The sequence below is a fragment of the Toxorhynchites rutilus genome, chromosome 2 (assembly GCF_029784135.1).
Source record: "Toxorhynchites rutilus septentrionalis strain SRP chromosome 2, ASM2978413v1, whole genome shotgun sequence".
Classification (NCBI taxonomy): Eukaryota; Metazoa; Arthropoda; class Insecta; order Diptera; family Culicidae; genus Toxorhynchites; species Toxorhynchites rutilus.
This window is the reverse complement of record NC_073745.1, coordinates 297,586,766-297,610,073: the sequence shown is the minus strand read 5'-3', so window position 1 is coordinate 297,610,073 and position 23,308 is coordinate 297,586,766. Positions and strand designations below refer to the sequence as shown.

Here is a 23,308-nt window from a genome sequence, read left to right as displayed (position 1 = left end):
TATTTTCGCGTCTGATTCGTTCTGCATGGAAATCGAGTAGGAGGCGCCTACTTAACACATACCAAATGATATAAAAGGAAGGAGTATACGTGGATCTCATCCACTGATCCTGAAAAGGCTCACCCCCAAAGTCTACTCGCTGCTCAGCAACATCTTCAATCGATGCTTGGAATTGCACTATTATCCAAGCATCTGGAAAGAAGCGAAGATCGTGCCGATCCGCAAACCCGGGAAGGATCCAACTCTACCTTCAAGCTACAGACCTATCAGCCTCCTTTCAGCGCTGGGCAAACTTTTTGAAAAAATCATTTTATTCCGATTGCAAAAATTTGTTGAGGTCAACAACATCCTCCTGCCTGAACAGTTTGGGTTTAGACGGGGGCATTCGACTATCCACCAACTAGTGAGAGTGATGAACACCATCCAAAGGAACAGGGCTGTATCCAAGTCCACAGCCTTGGCACTGTTGGATGTCGAAAAGGCTTTCGACTGTGTCTGGCATGACGGGCTTGTATATAAACTCTGTTCCTTTAACATTCCAATTTATCTCGTGAAAATCATCCGGTGTTACCTTCAGCAAAGGTCGTTCAGGGTATCGTTGAATGGCTGTTTGTCAAACACATTTTCCATCCAGGCAGGGGTCCCGCAGGGAAGTCTGCTGGGCCCTTTGCTGTACAGCCTTTACACCTCTGACACTTCTCCCCTGGGAGATGGCTGCGCGTCCTTTCTGTTCGCAGATGACACCGCAATTGCCGTCAAGGGGAGGATGCCTCGTGAAATAACAAACAGGCTTCAACGATGCCTTGACGCCTTTGTTGAATATGCTAACATATGGAAAATTAAAATCAATGCCTCCAAAACCCAAACAATCATGTTCCTGCACAGGCAGTCTCCCAAACTCAAACCTCCTCCATCTTGCGTTGTGGTGATGAATGGCACAAGGGTTGAGTGGTCCGCTGAAGTAACATATTTGGGGCTAGTGATAGATCAGAAACTCCTCTTCCGTCAGCACGTGGAGAAGAATTTGAATAGGTGTTCCGCTTTGGTTCGATCTCTGTACCCTCTGATCTGTCGACGATCCCGTCTCTCAAAGGTGAACAAACTGGCCGTCTACAATCAAATCATAGCTCCTGCCATCCTTTATGCAATTGTGGTGTGGGGGTCATGTGCTCAGACTCACAGGAACAAACTCCAAGTGGCGCAAAATCGTGCATTGAGGATGATTCTTGATCGTCCTTTTGACACAAGGATCTCGGATCTACACCAAGAGGCTAATATCCAAAAACTAGATGCAATTATGTATGAAACAAAAGCTAAATTTGTTGAGAAATCTAGATCCTCTGAATTTGACCTGATAAAAAATTTGTATATAGTAGATTAGTTAGTTGGTTATTAGTTAGTTAGTTAGTAGTTTATAAGTAGTCTCTTTCAAATTTAATTTCAAACAATACCATTAAAATGGTGAACAACTGTCAAATTATAAATAAGGAACTTTTGCTTAACAGTATGATTTTAAATCCAAAAGCTGAACCGAAGAAGTAAAGCCCAGACTGTGTCACTTGAACTGTAAAATATGTATGCAAATAGCAAAACATCTGAATAAAAATGCATTTAAGTTGTAAAAGTTGTTGGATCTCATCCATTCTTACAACGGACGTGGAACGGACAACAACAAGTGGATAGCAGCAGCAGTGGAAGCGGCTTTTCTTAAGGCGAGCATCGAAGTTGAGCGGTCAAAATGTGAGCTGCGCCTCACATAGAGCTTCTATGGCAGCATAAAAAGCGGCAAACAGTAGCAACGATTGCTGAAACCGGTTTAGTACTTGTGGCAACAGCAAGCATCACGAGCGAAGCGTTTCAGGCACGTTCTCTTCGTCAGAAGTACGAGAACGTGTTCTTGGCATCATGAAGGGTATCAAACACGCTACCCGTCGTTCAGCTCGCCGTGATGGTGTCAACGAAACCCCACGCAAACCGACGCACAGAAGCCGAAGATGCCAAAGCCAAAGAAAGCAGCAACGGCTTTGGAGAAAACTACCGCTGCTAAAAAGTAAACAACTGCCTACATCCGACTAACATGAACATGAACAGAGAAATCAACCAGTCCTTTTCAGGACTATCGATATTGCTTTGAACGAAAGAGTTTAATTTATTGTTTTCCACTAATCATAAAAATGATGTAAAACTATGATCAAAAATATTGTTAAGTTTTGCTTTTCTTTGACCAGGTGCAATTAACAGGGAACCGTCGCATAACGGCTAGAAATGTCTAAAATTTTCGTTCAATTCATCATGGAACATTCGTTGTTTTTAAGTATTCGATCAATTGAGCGACTATTTGTTGAAAAAGCATCGATGATGAAAAGGGTTATGATATCATACTTTTAAAAGCTATATTAAAACTTGGATTCGCTTTTTCGCGCCCGATAAGCCAAATATTTGTATCGCAAGCAAGTAGGAGGCGCGTAGTTCACACATACCAAATGATATAAAACGAGGAAGCACTCGTAGATATCATTCATTCTCACAATGGACGTGGAACGGACAACAAGTAGCAGCAGCAATAGTGGAAGCAGCTTATATCAAGGCGAGCATCGAAGCTGAGTGGTCAATAGGCGAGCTGTGCCTCACATTGAGTTTCTATGGCAGTAGAAGCAGCGGCAAACTACTACTACTACTACTTACTACTAGTGGCAGCAGCAAGTATCACGAGCGGAGCGTTTCGGGCACGCTCTCTCCGTCAGAAGTGCGAGAACGTGCTTCTTGACATGGTGAAGGTGCAGGCAGCAGTGAAATTCAAGACGAGCATCGAATCTGAGCGGTCAACAATTGAGTTGTGTCTCACATCCCGTAAACGGGCATCGGAGCTGAAACAACTTTCTATCACTGATACCGGAAGCTCGATAATAACACTGGTGAAGTGAACAAAAACTACCCAACAACCAAACCAAACGGCCCTTTTCAGGGCCAGCAGATCATTATCAAAGAGTTTAACAATATATTTTTTCAAACATTTCCAAAATCAGCATGCGACAGACAGCCTAACGTAATCCTACGTCAACTATGCGGTCGTGTTGGACACAACCTCCTGTGACTTTTTGTTTTTTTATTGTAGAATCATTTGACGATAATTGTTAGATGATTCATTCTTGTGTTCGCAGAACAATACATGATCGAGATAAACGCAGCTGTCATCCTTATTGGAGAAAGTTTTGCTACTGGCAAGCAAAACCAAATTCTTGGTGACTAAATAAACGAAATAAACTCTATCTGTTATTCTCCATAACCTCGAAAAGAGTAACACTGTTTCAATATGATCAAGATTAGATGACATTAGATGACATGCCCTGACATACAACCCTAGTTGAAAGCAGTTTTGCGACCGGTACGCGAGCCCAAATAAATTAATAACTAAATATAACTTATTGAACAACTTGGTATTCCACAAAAAAAATGTTGGTGCACAACCTTGACACCTTCTTCACAATAGCGTCCGTTCAATGCATTGATGACAGAAAACAAACAATGTGAACTGCTTGGAAAAAGGCTGAATATTTTCGACAGCAGAGATTCTTTACTAATACCCTAGCGTAAATATTTCCCTTCCGCTATCACCCCTCCTTGTTTATATGTATCATTAAAACTGCGCAAATTGCAACAGCAACCAATCGTCAATCATAGTATAAAAAATAGGCGATTGTTGCATCGCGACAGGGCCAATGCACACGGGAGCAGATACTAATGGGGTTTTAGCGAAGATGTACTATTCTTGCGTACGGGTTATGAAGCACGCACGTACGCACACAAATATCCATATATCGATGGCTTGAAGCAACTAAAAATACACACACTTATCTCCGCTTTGCGCTTTTCTCAACAGAAGCCCTTTCTATTGATATTTCCGGTCTCGATTAGCTTAGCCTTCTTCCTTGGTGGAGATGGTTTTGCTACTGTCATGCGAAACCAAATGACACACAAAATTCCAGAACAATTATTTTCTTGCCGAGCCGATGATAGCCTAGTTTAATGATTCCCCATTCAATTATGTAGTTCTGAACCTTAATGGAATGGCATCAGTTTGATGCAATGATTGCAATGCTAGAGACATCAGCGAGTGAGTAATTTGGTCGCGTCCACAGCTCAATCCGAAACGAAGACATATGATGACGCAAAACAGAGAAGAACAAGCGATATTCATTGCTTTGAATAGAGAACGATACTGGAAGTTTGCCTTCCTTCCTTGCTTGGGACTTTAAACTTCTTCAGCTCATTCGTTTCTAATCTTCCAAAAGGACCTTGGAAAGCCTTACTTTATCCATCATATTACCCCCACCCCCATTGCCTTGAGAAAGGCATTCGATCCCTCGCCGTCCAGCTCGCCCAGCAATGATGTTATTCAGTCGATTTTCTCACGAAGAATGAAAGTTTGTCTCAACGAGATCCACTGTTTATACTCTTGGCAAATATTCCCCTTCGTTCTTATTCTTTTCCTTTGTTCACGGAGACTTTACATCTTACGACTTCCCCTTCGTTGCTCGTCGATAAGTTGCTCGTTATTGACATCTCTGTTCGGGAAAGCACACAATTGGACAGAGCAAATGTATGAGGAAATGGTAATGCTTCCAATTTTCATAAATTTAAACCATATACAGACTATGGGATTGTAATGTATAGCATATCAAACTAAAATTTAGGGAATTTCCGAAAATTTAGGGAATTTCATTCGTTGAGGGAATACCAGTTTTCTCCAAAACATAACCATATTAAAACTTTTGGAAATATAGATATTTATAATTTTCATAGCAGATGTCTCAAAAAAAAGCTGTTTTATAAAAACGACATTATGGAACAATTTGCTTTACAAAAAATATAATTATTAGAAAATGAACTTTTTCATGTATTTTCACAACTGCAATCTATGGAATTCCGTGAGGAGTCACGCATGAATTCCACTTTTGACGTAGAACTACGTCTTTCATTAAGGGTGCCAAATCAGAAAACAGGTCACGTTTTTATGAAATAAAGTTAACGTTAATAACTATTTTTGCCGCGAACGGATTTTGGCGTTTTATATAGTCAACGAATCGGAAATTCCCTAAGATTTGTTTTATATGATATACATTAGAATCTCCTGGTTTGTAAATGGTTAAAATACATGAAAACTTTAAGCGTTTCCATTTTCCCATACATTTGTTCTGTCCATTTGTGAGAGCCGTCAATCGATATCTTAGGTAGCCGTGATCCTGATCTTCTGCTTCATCTATACCTGTTCCTCAGAAACGCCGATGTCAACGTTTAATGATGTTTCCTTCGTTGTGTCCCCGTTTCATATCCCTCCTATCCGATCGATAAACTTTTACTTAGTCGCGGCAATACATACACACACTCTTTACAGACACTCGGGCCAAATGTTGTGCAGTCCACTGATCATTCAACAAGAGCCAAAGGTTGTACCGCTCATGACAACTCTACACGAACTGATGATTGCGCCGGCTAGTGACCATTCTATCCTGGATTCCTCGAGTCGAGAAAGACGCACCACGCTAGATATGAGGTACAGACTAGGGGGGCGTTGCTGATTAATGGTCAGCTGCATCCCAATAGGAAGTATCCCGTGTCGGGCACACGTACAGAGCATTGGAGACAGCAACATCCGAATTACGAAAACACTTGTAATACTAACCTCGAGCCAACCGCGAGTAATCGGTTACATATTACTAACATAGATAATAAGAAAATTTGTATTGAACTCCCGGCCCCGTGAGGCTAACGCCATATGAGCCTTTATAAAAATATATATTTTGGAAAAAAAAAGTGCAACCGTCGTACAGAATTACTCGATTTGGAACAAAAATTCAATGTTCCTCCGCAGCCGATTTTGGAAAAATTGAGAATTATTTACAACAGTGCGGATACGAGTACTTTACTCATGATAGACCAAGCGAGCGTCCATACAGAGTAGTTTTGCGTGGTTTCCCGTTGGTGGATCCCAAGGAGCTGCTAAATTTGCTCGAGAAGGAGCATAACATTTCCGCTCAAGAAGCGCATATAATAAAACGAAAACCTGGAAGCGTTACCCAGGATGAGTCCCTGTACTTAGTGCGTTTCGCTAAGGGTTACATCAACATTAAGAAACTTAGTGAAGTGAAGAGCATCGCCCACATCATTGTTCGTTGGGAAGCGTACCGCAACAAGCGAGCAGACGTGACGCAGTGCATGAATTGCCTGTTCCATGGTCACGGTACCCGAAATTGTCATCTCAAAAGCAGATGTAACAACTGTGGGGACACTCATGCCCCAGAAAGCTGCCCCAATAAGTCATCCTCATCGAAGCGTTGTGTTAATTGCAACGGCCCTCACTCAGCTACGGACCGCAGCTGCCCGAAACGTGCAGAATATATTCGTATACGGCAACAAGCAACTTCAGCAAATCAACCGGGCAGGAAAACAAAAACACCACCTGCTCCGGTTCTCACGGAAGAAAATTTTCCAGCTTTGGCTCCAAATCCATCTTTTACCGAAGCTCCAAAGTGGACATATACTTAGCCTGCTGCCAGTGCTTGGGCCAACAAACAAAGTGAGCGTCGCGTCGATCCCCGCATTAGAGCGGGAATGCATGTCCCATCACAACAACTTCCCAACACCTCCAGTGACAACATGGACGAGCTTTTCAGTGCCGCTGAGCTGTGGAATATTTTCCGCGAACTCTCTAGTCTGTTGCGGCAGTGTAGATCCAAATCGGACCAGTTAGATGTCCTATATTTCATTGTCAGCAAATATGGGGTCAAATGAGCCCCGTATCCGGATCGTCAACTGGAACGCTCGCTCAATCAGAGCGAAAAAAATTGAATTCAGCAACTTTCTAGCCCATCACAACGTCGATGTGGGAGTGTTGACCGAAACTCGGCTCAATCCAGCGACAAATTTCTGCCTCCCTGCTCACACTATGGTTAGACTGGACCGTCCCAACTCCAGAGGTGGCGGTGTTGCTGTGTTCGTTCGGCGTGGCATCCGCTACGAAATTGCTCCACATCCGAAGACACGCGTCATTGAAGCGATAGGAGTTAAAATTCATACCTTCCGTGGATTCTTGACGCTGTTTGCGGTTTACATCCCCCAGCAATGTGTGGACAGCAATGGCTCATCACAACTATTCTTTGAGGATTTGCGAAAACTCACAGACAATCAAACTGGCTTCGTGGTGGCTGGTGATCTCAACGCGCGCCATATTCTGTGGCACAACAATAGAAACAACAAAAATGGACAACTGCTGGCTGATCATCTGAGTGATGGAACGTGCAATATACACTATCCGGACGAACCAACATTTATCTCTCCAATTGGTACAACTTCGACGATGGATGTTTTCCTGTCGGATCTGGGACTATCCAAGCCAGTTACTCTCCGAGAATTGAGCTCAGATTATTACCCGGTGATATGTGAGTTTTGCTTCCAGCCAGCTACTGTTCCTGAGGTGAAAAGACGCGACTACCATCGGGTGAACTGGGTTGCCTTTAGCCGCCTAGTGGACCAACATCTCCCCGATCTGGTAGTTCTTCCATCTGTCGAGGCCATCGATCAACAACTGGACATTTTTGAGGGTGCTATTCACGCTGCAGAAGATGCCTGCATCAACTGGGTACCGGTTAGAAGGCAATTCACTCCAATTGACACCTTTACACGGCGGCTCATACAACAACGAAACACTGTTAGAAGGCAATTCCAGAGGACCGGTTGTAGGCTAAAAAAGCGTGAAGTTTCTTCACTTAATCGTCTAATTGGCGTCCGTATGCGGATGATAAGGAACCAGCAGTTCTCAAACAACAACGAACAACTACAAGATTACTCGAAACCGTTTTGGAAGGTTGCCAAAGTTTTCAAAAAACGGCCACTACCAATCCCTCCTCTAAAGGTTAGTACCGGTGACATACTCGTGTCCCCAGCCGAGAAAACAAACGCCATCGCCGGTAAATTGGTTGAGGCACATAACCTCGGCGTCAGTATGATAAGCCCACATGAATCCATGGTGCAACATACACTTAGACTTCTCGACGAGCAAGCTAATGACGTTCCTTCAACCGGTATTGTGACGGAAGACGACGTCCGTTCTGCAGTTAAGCGAAGCAGGAATATGAAGGCGCCAGGATTCGACGGTATAGTGAATCTTGTTCTTAAGAAGCTATCCAGCAAAGCATATCGTTTTCTGGCAGTAATTTTCACAAGATGTTTCCATTTCAACTATTTCTCGTCCATTTGGAAAATGGGAAAAGTCACCCCCATCCTAAAACCTGGAAAGGACCCAACTGCTCCATCCAGCTACAGACCGATTACATTGCTTTCGGCAGTTAGTAAAATGCTCGAGCGACTAATATTGCGGCGTTTGATGGCACATGTCGACGAAAGGAATATCATCGCGCCAGAACAGTTCGGCTTCCGGAAGGGGCACTCCACCGTACACCAGCTTGTTCGTGTGGGGAATATAATTCAGCGAAACAAAAGACTTTCGAACAATACTGCTATGGTTCTACTCGATGTGGAAAAGGCCTTCGATAACGTGTGGCACGGAGGCCTCATCCACAAACTTGTGCAGGCGAATTTCCCAGGCTATCTAACTAGGATGGTAAGGAGTTATCTTAGTAACAGGTCATTCCGAGTACATTTTGCAGGTGTATCTTCGGAAAGGAAAGCGGTTTCGGCTGGCGTCCCACAAGGTAGCCTTCTTGGACCGCTACTTTACAGCATTTTCACCTCAGACGTTCCACAGCTTCCTGGTGATTGCATGCTAGCATTGTACGCAGATGATTGCGCAATCATTGCCAACGGCCGCCTCCCGAATCACTATCGGTCGAGGCTACAGCGTGGCGTCACGACATACATCTCATACCTGGCCAGCTGGAAGATTAAGGTGAATGAAGCAAAGAGCCAAGCAGTTCTATTCCGGCATCGTTTATCTCCAAAGCTGCTCCCTCCAACCAACTGCTACATCAATATCAATGGACATCCTGTTGGTTGGTCTAATGAAGTTACTTATCTCGGAGTAATCATCGACAACAAGCTACTCTTCCGCTCGCACAGTGATAGACTGAAAACTAGATGTCTAGGACTCTTGAAGATGTTGTACCCGCTAATATGCCGGCGATCCCGTCTATCAACGCGCAATAAATTAGCGGTTTTGAAATGTATTATCGCTCCAATGGTTGACTACGCCATGCCGGTGTGGCGACCCACAAAAAGAAGCTGCAAGTGGTACAAAACAGACTGCTACGAATGATTCTGAACGCTCCATACGACACGAGGATAAGCGATCTCCACCGCGCTGCAGAGTACAGAACTATACAAGAACGCATCGAGGCCTCGATCGAAAAATTCATCGCAGGTTGCACCCTGTCAGAATATCCGCTTATTAGAGCTTTAATAAATTAGGACTTTGTCAAATTTAGGTTAAGTAGGTTGTAAAATTAAAAACACCTATGATCGTATATCATAAATCGTACTTATAAGCTATAAAAGCCAAAGAAAAAAAACACACATCAGAGATGTAATTTAAATAACAAAGGTTGAAAAAAAAATTGTATCACTTAAGATTATCACAATGTAATTTGAACAACATGAAAGTAATAAATGAAACTTAAATTGCAAAAAAAAGGCAAACTTTCATTCGGCATCGGACTGTTCAGCAATCCAGTTCACTTTACTTTCGCTGCACTTCGATCTAAGATTGGACCCCACCAGTGGTGATCCAACTTGGATATCGTCGTGGCGTCGTGGCGTCAGTTCGTTTTTGGCGTTATTCGTATCGTGTGTTTTTCTTTCCGCGTCATAAATTGGACGCCTCGCGTAGTGAGTGATGAGCAAGAAGAAGAGGAAGGCTGGCTCGAGCACTGCAAAAAGCGAACGCATTGCCAGGGGCAATCAAATTTCGAGGCAAGCGTCATCTAGTGAAGCACGCGATGTTGGTGCAGTGAAAAGTGTTCGCACTGAAGCGAGCCTTCGCGAGTGTGACACCGCATCGGACAACAGCGAAGTAGGCGACTTCGGCGCGTCGGTCGAAAATGTAAACGCCTTTACCCAGACAGCAACCAAAATCAAGCTTCCCCCGCTGGTGGTGAAGGCGGTCGCTCTTGAAAAACTCATCAGAGAATTCGCATCGATGGGTGTTACAGAAGAGTACAAGCTGTGTGGCATAATTTAGTCTTTTTCCAAGCAGTTAACATTGTTTTTCGCCATCATAAGGGCTTCGTTGGTGCCTTCGACATTGCATGAATGCATTAAACTGACGTTATGGTGAAGCAGGCATTAAAGTTGTGCGGCAAAAAATCATTTGGGGAATACCAAGCTTCTTGAATGTCGCACTGGAATGTTATAAGTTATTTGGGTTCGCATGCCTGTCGCAAAACTGCCTTCAACTAGGACTGCATTTGCGCTAATATTGATCATAATGAAGCAGTGCTACTCTTTTGAGGTTGTTGAGATTAACAGATAGAGTTTATTTCGTTTATTTAGTCACCAAGAAAGTAAATGTCGTTCTGAAATGTTGTATGTGGTTTGGTTTCGCTTGCTAATAGCAAAACTTTCTCCACCAAGGATGACAGCTGCGCTTATTGTTCTGCGAGCACAAGAATTAATCATCAAACAATTATCTTCAAATTATTCTACAGAAAACATTTCAAGGCGACCAAACTGGTAGAATGGTATTTCAAAATTTTTGTCGCATTATAAAATAATATCCGCAGTTATAAACAAGCGACTTGAATTAAACTACAGCGTAGTTCTACGTCAACAATGCGGTCGTGTCTTGAACACAACATCCTATAACTTTTTTTTAGAAAAACCTTTTTTTTACATGTAATTCTCTTTTAGCGTCGTTTTACCACTGAAATATGCGCTGGAAGTAAGTTCTGCATTGTAAATTATAACATGATTATTATAAATAATGCTGGATTGAACACTTACCTTGTATAGACTATTCTGGGAGCACCGTAAAACAAATACTAACCAAAACAAACGAACATGTTTGCAAATTGCATTTATTAGGGTTTCTGGAATGTTTCCCAAAGGAAAATATCAGGGACGCATACCAAAACAAAATAATTCTCTGAAGATATGCAACAAGCGAACCAAACAACTCGGAAAGTTCGGACACTCGCATCGATAGCTATCACTCGCTCGGTGCTATCGAATTGCTCGATATCTATAATAGTAAAATAGAGCTAATGGCGGGTTTACATTAGGGAGATCTATAGCTATAGATGGATTTATTCACGTGAAAATAGGTGTAATGAGAATGAGAATAAATATGATACACTTATTCGAGGTATATATAACTTGAATAAATTCAGCATATGTAAACGCTTGTGAATTTCTCACTGGTGAGAAATCACTAAAGTTGGATGCAGTTCTACTTCAGGTGAATAAATTCACCGAAGATATGAATATATTCATTATAGAAGTTCACGCTAGTGTAAACGGATGATGCGATTTCTATAAATCTCGTCATATTTCTACACATGAATATATCCCTAGTCTAAACCAACCCTAACGAGCAAAATTCTTATCGCCTCGATTTTTATAATAGGGCCCTACGTTTCAGAATCACCATTCTTCATTCTTTTCAGCATTCTTGAGTTTCTGCTGGGTCAATAAAACTGGTTTCGGACTCTTCTCACCCTTGAAACGATTAACTCCTCGTATAACGTATGCTGTGACTCTCAACAGTCGATTCCAGTTTATAAATCTAGAAACGTCTGTCAGTGGTCCCGTGGAACATGAATACTGCACTGCCATATTATTCAAATAACCAAAGGGAATCCTATAAATAGGGCAGAGCATGTTCAGTAGGCTCAGTTTAAAATAAACCATCGATCGATATACTTGAACGGTGAATTGGATTGGCTACTTTAGTCCAAAGGGAATCTATCTTCGAAATTCTTCGAATCTTCAAACCGTAGCCTCTGCTCGACTTCAGTGACCATTTCCATTTTAGGGTTGTCCGAAAAATCAACTTTTTCCTCTTTTTTTTTTTCCAAAAAAGACTTTTTTCAATAATTCATAACTTTTGAACTACTAGACTGATTCAGATGATCGACATATCAAATTAAAGCCAATGACCTGGTCTTTTTTGAAGAAATACTACACCTGCGGAAAATTTGAATTCTTTTCTCGTTATTATTGATTGTATACGTTTTTTATTGTTTTCATAGTCACGGGACCAAAGGCTTTTTATATTTATTTCTGGAAAGCTGAGGATTTTTCACATCACATATGTCGAAACCAGAGAGGCGTTTTTTTCGTTTTTGAGTTATGATTTTTCAAAGTTACCCGATGGTCCAAAAAATCATATTAAAATGACTTTGTTGGAAAATGTATTACTTTTGAACTACTGGGCCGATTCAGATGATCGATGTATCAAATTAAAGCGAATTAGCTAGCCTTTTCTGAAAAAATGACACATTTGCCAAATAATTGAATTCTAGTCGCATACATCCAGTCTAGTCGCATAGAAATATTGAAAGAAGACTGAAAACATGTTATCTTTGAAAAATCATAACTTAAAAATGAAAAATAACACATCCCTGATTTTTAGTAATAAATGATTGCGAAATCAAAATCCATTTTTTTCTCGCAAGTCTATTTTTTTTAAAATTATCTAATTGGTTTTAACTTTATGTGTCGATCATCTGAATCGGTCTAGTAGTTCAAAAGTTATGAATTTTTGAAAAAAGTCATTTTTGGAAAAAGGGGAACAAGTTGATTTTTCGGACAACCCTAAAATGGAAATGGTCACCTTAATGAAAAAATAAAAAATACGAGTTAAATGTTTTGCGATAAAGAACAAAACTACCAATTTTCACGAAAATCTGAGAACCGCTATATCGGTTTGGCATGGAATGGCTGTATATATGTATATACATGAGAACTAGCTGACCCGGCAAACTTGGTCCCGCCCAAAATTTATTTTTCGTTATCACATTCACGTTCTTACTAAGCGCACGTTCATGGGTCCAATCGCAGAACTGCTCATTGATTGATCTTCTAATCGACCCTTTAAAATTATTTTTTTCTATAAATTTCAGTACTTCTACCAAAACTCGACATTATAATATCAGATTATTTTGCACAATTCTCGTGCAAGTTTTTTCATCCACTTGCAAATAACATGTTTCTCCGTTACATGGAATAAATGTTTGATACAGAAAACATGACAGAATGAAGACAGTCCTAAATCGGACAATTCCTTTCTCGAGTTTTGCTCTTATCAATACATTCGGCGATCCATTTTTATTTATATAGATAGAAGACGATATAGGAGTGCGTTTTATCACATTAAAATCCTTTTCCACTTTCGAACGAAGATCAATTTCGTTATCGCAAACATCAAATGGACTAACAACGCTTGTCAATATTTAATCGTAGAACACATGCGAATTGAATTTTTCGAATTTTCCCATTTTCCTTCAGAGTTTTTCGAAAATTTTCAATTGTCATGTTTGGTTGGAATATGTAAATTCCCCTTAGAGTGTGGAGTGTCTAACCACATAAAAAAACATTTATTGCACCCTATAACCTCTACATGCTAAATTTGGTTTCATTTGCTTGATTAATTCTCGAGTTATGCAGAATCTATTCATCATAGAAACGTTTCGTGTCCCCTAAAACCTTCGCATGCGAAATTTGGCTTCATTTGCTCGATTAGTTTTCGAGTTATGCAGAAATTTGTGTTTCATTAGTATGGCAGCTCTTCCTTAGAGGTTGGAGTGTTTAACCACCATAGAAACATTTATTGCACCCTTAAACCTCCATATGCCTACTTTGGTTTCATTTGCTTGATTAATTCTCGAGTAATGCAGAAATTTGTGTTTCATTTGTATGGCTCCGTAAACACATTTATTGCACCCTATAATCTCCACATGCTAAATTTGGTTTCATTTGATTGATTAATTCTCGAGTAATGCAGAAATTTGTGTTTCATTTGTATGGCAGACTCCCCCCCCCCCTTAGAGAGGGGGAGGGGTCTCGAAGTATCATAAGAACCATCCCCGACTCCAAAAACCCCTACATACCAGTTTTCATGTCGATCGGCTCAGTAGTTTCCGAGTCCATAAGAATCAGACAGACGAACAGAAATTAATTTTTATAGATATAGATGGAATAAATATATATTTTTCGGATCCCTTGATAATTACTCTGAAGCAAGTGAATTTATTTAGTGGAACTCAGTGAGAGTTTTCATAGACTCCGATTTTATTTATCCGATTATATTCGTCCTACAATCGATGTGATTTCGCTCACATTTGCCACTAAAACACCTATCTAATCTACACGTTCCTATGATATGCTATGTATTTAAAGATATCCAATTCTTCAAAACATTGTACTCTCTTATTGTATTCCCTAAGTTCCCATTTGAGCTTGACCATTAGAAAAAAACGAAAACTACGAGGACATCTCGAAGAATATGCGATTGTCAATTGTGTTAATCTATTTACAGCTAAATCAGTCTATTTCATTGCGCGTCCTAAAACTAACAGAAGAAATCACGTCCATTATATTGTGGAAGAGTTGAAACACGTAAGATTCGAGAGACCTAGGAACTGCATCATCGTCACAATGTGTATGTTAGCTACCGTTGGGTAGAATCGACCCTAATTTTAAATTAAATTAAACTAAATAAACTACGCGCGATCAGCGACCGCATTCAATCAACCATTTTCGAGTCATGAATCCCATTGTGAACGTTCAATCGTACCTTACTGCTGCCACGATGACTGTGATACAAGTCGTAATCGTTATCGCCCTCATCATCCTCATTATGACTGCTACTGATATATCTACTTTTCAACGAGCCCGGGAACGGCACCCCGAGCTCATCGCTCTCGGACGCCTCTTCGTCGGTGGAGAACTCGTCCTCGAACGGGCTGATTGACACATATGCCACGGAAAAGCCCTTGAACCCAACGGTGTCATCCGAGCGAAAACGCAACACTACGATCTCGCTCAACGATATTATCTCCGGCGGGAGAAAGTTCCCGCAGTACTTCCCGTGCACTTGACCGCTCGTGTCCTCGAATCCACTAAGTATCTCCACGTAATCATACGAGCAGCTCTTTTCCTCTTCCAGATCGAACGACAGGAACGTAAGCTGCACTCTGCGTCCGTAATCCGCCTCTATGGTCCACTCGCAATCCACCCCGTTGTCATACGTCCCGACGCCGTATCCCACGTGGGAATAAATCTGTCCGGCTTCCCCGTCTGCGGGCAGATATCCACCGCAAACTGTGGTGTGACTCGCGAGAAATCCCTTCCGCTGGACGCTGGAATCGGTGTTGAATTCCATGTACATTTCACTCGAAGTGGATGAAATCGGGTGCGGGAGCTTCGCTCCGCAGAATCGCCCGAGGGTGTGTCCATCTGGAGAATCTCCATCGTGAATGACAATGTAATCGTAGGCGCACTCCTGGTGCAGTTCAACGTTGAACACGTTGAACACCAGCTTGATTCGGTGCCCGGGGGCTGTTTTGAAGTGCCAGATGCAGTCCTTTTTGGCTGGATAATCATCCGGATAGTTGGGGCTGAAGATTTGACCGTTTTGTGTGGTGATCTCGTGCTTGCATCCGCCTTCCTTGCAATCGTGACCGTTCTCATGCAGCGTATAGCCGTTCCGACAGGAGCAGACGTACGAACCGACGGAATTCTTGCATTCGTGGTGACAACCGCCATTGTTGATCGCACACTCATCCACGTCGGTAAAGTAGACCGCAGCGAAGCCTGTTTTCTGCACTGTTTTATCCGATCGAAACTCGATCCGCAGAATGTTGCTTTCGGAGGTGATCACCGGTGGGATTTTCATTCCACAGAACGATCCGTGCCGCTTGAGTGTGTCGTTACCGATTTTGGAGTAAACCGTTACCGCATCGTAGTCGCATTCGGCCGACTGGTAGAAGGTGTTACCTTCCAGATCGAAGTGAGTGAAATTTAGGGTGATCTTGTGCTGTGGCGAGGCGATGATTTCCCACGCACAGTCCTTCATGGTTGGATATTCGCGCGGGAAGGAGGGCGACAGAATTGTTCCGCTTTTCTGGGTCAACACACCGCCGCAGGCTTTCTCGCACGACTTGCGGTCACTGTGCAGCTCGTATCCAATTTGACACCCACAGTCGTACCCACCGAGCGTGTTGATGCACTCGTGCTCACAGGTGTGATCTTTTCGCTCGCACTCGTCAACCTCCTTCACGAATGTCGCCAGGAATCCCGCCTTCTGAACCGACCCGTCGGAAACGAACTTCACAAACATCTTGTTCGAGCTCGATCGCATATCGGGCGGAGTCTTGTAGCCACAGAACACACCGATCAGCCGGGAATCCGCCGAGTCGCCATCGCGAACTTCCACGTAATCATACGCGCAGTTGTCATGGTTCTCCACTTCGAACGATTGAAACTTCAACGCCACCTGGAAGTCCCGGGGGACTGTGATTCTCCAAACGCACTCCTTGTTCGCAAGGTACTCTGCAGGGTAGTTGGGCGATTCGAGACGACCATTGCCACTGATATCCCCGCCGCAAATTGCTTCGTACTGAGCCGCAAACCCTCGCATACTCGCCTGCCGGAAGCTGGTGGCGTATGACAGCAGCATACGACTGCCGGTCGACACGATAACGGTGCTTGATCGTTTGCTGCCGCAGAATCGACCCAGCAGTGGGGATTTGTACCAATAACCATCACGTATCTCCAGGTAATCGGTGCGACAGTTTTCCGACTTGAAAATGTCCATATCGGTGATGTTCAGCACAATCTGCTCGCCATGGGTGGCCGTGATGCGCCACTCGCACCGTTCCGGATCAGCCGGTGGGATCTTCGAGTGGTAACTTGGTGAGGTGAACGCCCCGGAGTGCTGCTGGAAGGTTCGTCCGCACTTGGCACACTTGTACAGGAGGTTCGCTTGTATGATGTCTCCATCGCTGAGTCGAAGTCGTTGTCCGATCTCGGGTCTCTTCTGCCCCGGGATATCCACCGGAAGAATGGTGTCCAGATAGGTTCCCTTCGAGAAAGTGTTCCTCGCATAGTGCATGATCGAGTGGTAATCGTAGGGTTGACCTAACGTATCGACCTCGTCTTCGGTGAGTTTGTTAAAATTGTACTCCTGACCGATCATAATATTGTGCTTTTCGATCACGACGTGATTCTCGCGATCGGGTCGCGTATGCTCATGCCAGAACCCCACCACGTGACCCAGTTCGTGAACGACAATTCCAAACTTGTCACAATTCTTCCCGATGGAGATCGCTTGGGGCCCATTGCCCCGTTTGCCCACGAAGGAGCAACAGCCACAGGAGCGCTTGGTGAACACAATAAAGTTGGGATGTTCCTCCGGGTCCCGCTCGACAAACTTGATGCAGGTGTAATTTTCCCAGTGACGCATCGCTTGCTTGAACAGAGCCTTGTGCAGACCGCTGAAGTTGCCATCGATTTCGTACGGAATAATACCGTAGTCCCAAATGCGCTCCTTCTTGGCGGTGGCTGCCCGGGTCGATCGGTGATGGGCGCTCTTTTTCTGGTAACGTCTGTTGCGACGATGTTTGCGTGGATTTTTCTTCGATTTGGATCGAGGATCAAGCTTTCCTGATTTGTTCTGTTCGGTTTTGGAAGCATTTTTGTGATGCGTTCTTTTTACCTTGGCCGTTTCCTGTGCACCTGCTTTTCTCGATCGGTGCTTTTCTGCCTGTTGGGGACGATGTCGTTTTTTCGTTTTGTAATTTATGGTTTTATTGGGCGAAGAGCTTCTTAATGAGCTGTCAACGCCTTCGAGCTTAGAACTAGACACTTGAGTGGGATTTGGGGGATTAGGTCTCACTATCTGCTTCACTTCCTGGGCTTGTTCTTCTTCTCTCAGTCTCTGTTTATTGAATTCGCTCTCATACTGCACGTTGGGCATCGCAATGTCACCCATGAATTCAGCCGATTTGCACGGATCCATATCGATATCGCCCGAGATGCTAATAGGGAACGTCGCCTGGAGCAGCTCATCAACGGTGTATTGGTGCTGGAGGCCATGCGCCATGCGCATCATCAGCAATATCAGCGCGACCAGGGCAGTGCCATTTCGAGGCCACGGACACCATTTGATGCGGGTCGGCCAACAAACTCTGAAGGCCAACATTGCGGAAAATTACGGTTAACGCTATAGAACACCTTTAGTCTGATTACGATGCTGCATGCGAGATCGCGCCGATGATCCTCTCTCACTCTTTCACCCAGGAGCGTACCCAAGCGGGGAACACTTCACATCTCCTACTTCCCCCACGCGCGCACACACGAGCTGGAACCAACGAAAGAGAAAATGAAAACATAAACAGATGAGCACTGGACTGATCTTTTTTGTTGTTGCTTTGATAAAGGAACGCACTTTCACATGCGCATCAAGCTCTGTTCACGGGAAAAAAGTGCCCTCTCTCGCACGCGCCCTGTATCTCTATGGCACATCTTTCGACTTGTACTTACTGATAATAAACTAATCAAACGCTGCAATCACCGAACGCTGCGTTGTCCGAATGGATTATGGTGTTGTGTGATTGGCTGCTTTGAACGGGAAGCGGCAACTTGATTGACCAAATTTGCTCCCAGCGCGAAGAGAGATGATCACGATTGATTATATAGGAGGATCGGACCGATTCGCCTCAAGCCTTCTGCTATGCATTCACGACCGCTACTGGCTGCTGTGCTCTGGACGAGAACGTTTTTCATCTCCAGCGCGGTGTGTGTTTGTGTGTACCACTCTCTCTCTCGCATTCTCGCACTCTACACTTCACATATACACTTGCCAGTGCCAGCACTTGTCAACAACAACACGACGGGAGGATCACCTCATCTCTACTCCGTTCTCGGGCTAGTAGGGCAACGTGGGACAAACTCACTTGTTTTGGCAGGCGAAAACTATCAATGCAAATCTCAGGGGGAAGTCCAGAATGTTTATAAATTGAACTAAAAACTAGGGAAATTTGAACCTGAAAGGGTAGCTATTATCAAGTCAACACTTAAGATCGGTCCTGTTTTTATGACACTTCTGATGCTTGGGAACCGGTAGAATACCGCCTGAAGATGGTTGGTTGAGGTTTCACGATTCTACCTGCACCATTTATGTGGTGAAGTTATCCTACCTGTTACGTTTACCGAGAAATTAATATTAATCATTTTGGAAATCTTATATCGCTTACTTGGTTTATGATCACGATTCCGATCTTTACAGCTGTTCCCTATTATTCGCACCATATTTCGAGGGCCGTATGCAAAGTACCTCGCCTAGCCTAGAGACATCATGTCTATCATCGAATGGCATATGGCCTCATTGAAAACCTCTTTTAGAGGTTCTCTTTCCCGTTTTCATGATTCATTATTATTAGGACAACCGCCATAGTGTCAGGCAAGTTTTAATTTTTTGTAGGATTTATCTGTTTTTATCTCGATTTAGTTGTTGTTAAGAGACAGAAAATAGTAATCAGGTATAACATCTGAAGAAAAACAAATGATGTGCATCAAATTGTAGCCTAATTCCAAAGTAACGTTTCATTGTAATATTTTTATTTTTCGTTTACTGAAATACATACTACATCAGTGGTTCCCTAATTTGTTACCATTGTTACCCTTTATTGCAATTAAATGTACCGCTCAGGTAAATAAAAATCGTTATTTCAATGCTTGTTTGCCGTTTTATCTTGAAATATTATGTTCTACTAGCTGACCCTGCAAACCTCGTCTCACCCAAAATGGTTCTTTGTTTTAAATACTCCAAATACAGTAATCGTCCTGGTTTAACTGATCTGCTGTTTAACTGGGCGAACATTAACTGGTTCTTGGACCAGTTAAAAAGCAGAATTTTGTAAACAATCGATGCCATATTCAAATGGAAGATTTGCTGTGAGGGGCATTCGAATGTAATTTGAAATGTTTTGAAAATAGACATTATTTTCGCATGACAAAAACATTGATTAAATTACAGAAAAATAATTTTCTCAACTTATATTTCGGACGGCGCCAGTGGTTGTATGGTTAGCGTAACAGCCTCACAATCCGATCGGCCTGGGTTCAATCCCAGCTGGCGTCGTTGGGATTTTCTGAGGCGAAAAATCTCTGGTTACGTCTTCCTTCGGAGCGGAAGTAAAAGAAGTTGGCCCGGCTCATGAGTTGTTGAGTCTGATAGGTAGGAACAGGTGGAGTCGCCTCCCTGATGTCGGTGATTGGCACTAAAGTGGCGGAAATAGGCCGACGAAAAATAAGCGAAGATAAAAAAAAAAAAAAAAAAACTTATATTTCATACCTGTTATCGCACTCAATGCGAAACTTCCAATGGAATCCTTTTTTTTTATCCAATTACATGAACAACGTGAATCAAACTATTCATTGAAGTTCCCCTCGATTTTATCTGACGTTTAACATGATATAAGGTTTGAACGCATGTCTTCATTTTGAAGACATTTGACTTACTGTTAAGACATTTGATTTTGTGAAGACATTTTGAAGACCTCATGAAATATGTGAAGACATTTCAGTAAGATAGCGTACGTGGGTTTTTCAGAGATATTATTTTCATAGACTTCTAGCTATTGGCCGAAGATATCGCCAAAAGAAGCAGGGGTTTGTCTTGCTGTCGTTCGTTCGCTTTTTTGTCAGTGTCACTTGTTGACTTTTGTTCTTAATAATCAACGGAGACCTTCGCCTCGGTGTCATTCACTTGCTTTTTTGAAATTCCAAGATTTCCCAAGCAGAAAATTCACAATTCAACAACAATACGAATTTTACTGTGCTCCCTTGGCCGAGTGGTTAGCGTCTAACATGCCGGGTGTTCGGGTTCGAATCCCGTTCTGGTCGGGGGAATTTTTCGTCAAAGAAATTTCCTCCGACTGGCACTGTGATCACGCGTATTCTAGAGCTTGCCACTCAGAATGCATTCAAGGCGTGTTATTTGGCATAGAAATCTCAACTAAGTACTAATAAAAATGACGCAAGTAATACTACGTTGAGACGGCGAAGTTCCTCTAGGAACGTTAGTGCCATTGAAGAAGAAGAACGAATTTTACTTCAAACTCTGGAAAGCTTTCTGTGGTCTGAATACATATTGTCTCTAGAAGGCATTAGTTTATTCGTCCTCGAGAATTCGAATGATTGTTACATTGTATTTTTTTATGTTCGGCTTATACTATACAATACACCCATACCTCGCTTTACGGCTTAGATACGTTCCACGAAACTTGGCCGCAAAGCGAAAAGCCGTATAAGGAATCATTTTTTCTAATACATATTCAATCGGATCGGTTCTAAATACGGAAAACCAAATATGCAACATGGCTTATCATTCAAAATACATATTATCTTTTCATTTTTTTTGTACAGAAAATAATAACAGACTCGAAAAACCAACAATAATCGATAAACAAAAATGAAACAACTTCATGTTCCATGAATTATGTATTAATATCGACATCGAAATTTTTTTTTTGCCGTTATAGCGATACATTTTAGGCCGTAAATCGAAAACGTGCCTTACTTGAAGAGGGCCGTTATGGCGAAATGCCGTATAAAGAGCGGCCGTATAGCGAGGTATAGGTGTATTTTTTTATCCCATTTATTTATTTATTAGGCTTATTAGCATTTTATCTGTAACAGAGCCGGATTTTTATCGTGTACATGTACATATGTTTATGTTTCTATAAATTGTTAATTACCCAGTAGTAGTAGTAGCCATTTAGGCGTTAGGTTTTTCTGTTCCATTACATTATGATAAATTACACTGTAGTAGCCATTTAGGCGTAAGGGTATTCTATCTGTTCTTCCATTGTTCAGCAGATCGGACAGCGGAGACAGTTGATATTGATCATTGTTGGGTTATTTATAGAACAGCAGCCCGATGTTTCTTGCTGAGCAGAGCAGTTGTATGGATGAATCGATCTATGTTCCACCGTGGATCGATCTCCATCGTTGATGATGTTTGCGTGGACGTAGTTATTCTATAACAACACAAAGATGGTCAATTGAGGGCCCTGAGTTTGAACTCACGATCGATCGCTTAGTAAGCGAACGCGTAGCCAAGTGGCTACGAAGACCCCCTATGGTATAGGTGTAGATGAATCTAGATCTTTCAAACCACCTCTTCACAAATCAAAGGTTTTCCGGTTCAATGATTAGTTTTTGTGGATATGGTTTGTGTTACAACCAAAACTTCAAAGCTTGAATAAACAAATTATCACAGTTACGTTTTTGTAGAAGAACTAGGGCATTATTCACTCAATCAACGATTTATCAAGCCAATTATCATTTCTAAACTCATAAAATTTAATTCCCAGTTGCGCAATATATTCTTTGTTCACTTTTATTGAAACAAACTTCAAAATCTCAAAGTAAGTTTAGGGAAATGCGCTTCATGACAATACCAATTAGAATAAACATTAAATAAGTTATCAAACATTGTTCAAAAGTAAGCTATGAATTTTAGTTTCCTCCGATATGATTGTAAAGACATTTGAAGACATTTTTTCGTACCATGTGAAGACATTTGAAAAAATCACCTGGCATCAATGTGGACCAGTTAAAACGCGAATGTCGATAACTAGTCTTCCCTTTTCGCCCAGTTAGTGAATATTTACTGTATTCACGTCTTCTTACTGAGCGAACGTCCATGGGTTCAATCGCAGAACTGTTCATTGATTGACTTTGACCCTTTACAAATTCCTTTTATTATGAATTTCATAATACTTCTACTAGAACTCGTCATTATAATATCAAATTATTTTCAGACCAAATTATCGTTCAAAATTTTTAATCATTTGCAAATAACATGTTTCTCCTATACATGGAATATATGTTTGATACAATGATAACATCTGAAATCGGATGATTCCTTCCTCGAGTTTTACCCTTTTTTTTATCCAAAATATATATTTTTATTAATGCTCATATGACGTCAGCCTAACGAGGCCGGGAGTACAATATTTCGACAATGTTTGCCTACAACTATGTTAGTAATATGTAACCGATTACTCGCGGTTGGCTCGAGGTTAGTGTTACAAGTGTTCTCATAATTGGGATGTTGCAATCTTCAATGATCTGTACGTGTGCCCGATACGGGATACTTCCTATTGGGATGCAGCTGATCGTTGATCAGCAACGCCCCCCTAGTTTGTACCCCATATCTAGCGTGGTGCGTCTTTCTTGACTCGAGGAATCCAGGATAGAATGATCACTAGCTGGCGCATTCATCAGCTCGTGTAGAGTTGTCATGAGCGGTACAACCTTTGGCTCTTGTTGAATGATCAGTGGACTG

General features: G+C 42.2%; 2 protein-coding genes across 9 annotated transcripts in view; one reads left to right on the top strand and one right to left on the bottom strand.

Annotated features, from left to right (window-relative positions):
* The window catches only part of LOC129771754 (potassium voltage-gated channel subfamily H member 6), a 405,800-nt gene that overhangs the window by 130,500 nt on the left and 251,992 nt on the right, over window positions 1–23,308 (top strand). The gene's annotated exons all lie outside the window — the stretch shown is intronic.
* LOC129771756 (tolloid-like protein 1) lies at window positions 14,239–18,694 on the bottom strand. The gene is made up of 2 exons (XM_055775766.1): window positions 18,496–18,694; window positions 14,239–18,313 (listed from the first exon to the last, which is right to left on the bottom strand). The coding sequence occupies exon 2, from the start codon at window positions 18,152–18,154 to the stop codon at window positions 14,696–14,698; it is 3,459 nt and encodes a 1,152-aa protein (XP_055631741.1). The 5' UTR covers window positions 18,155–18,313; window positions 18,496–18,694; the 3' UTR covers window positions 14,239–14,695.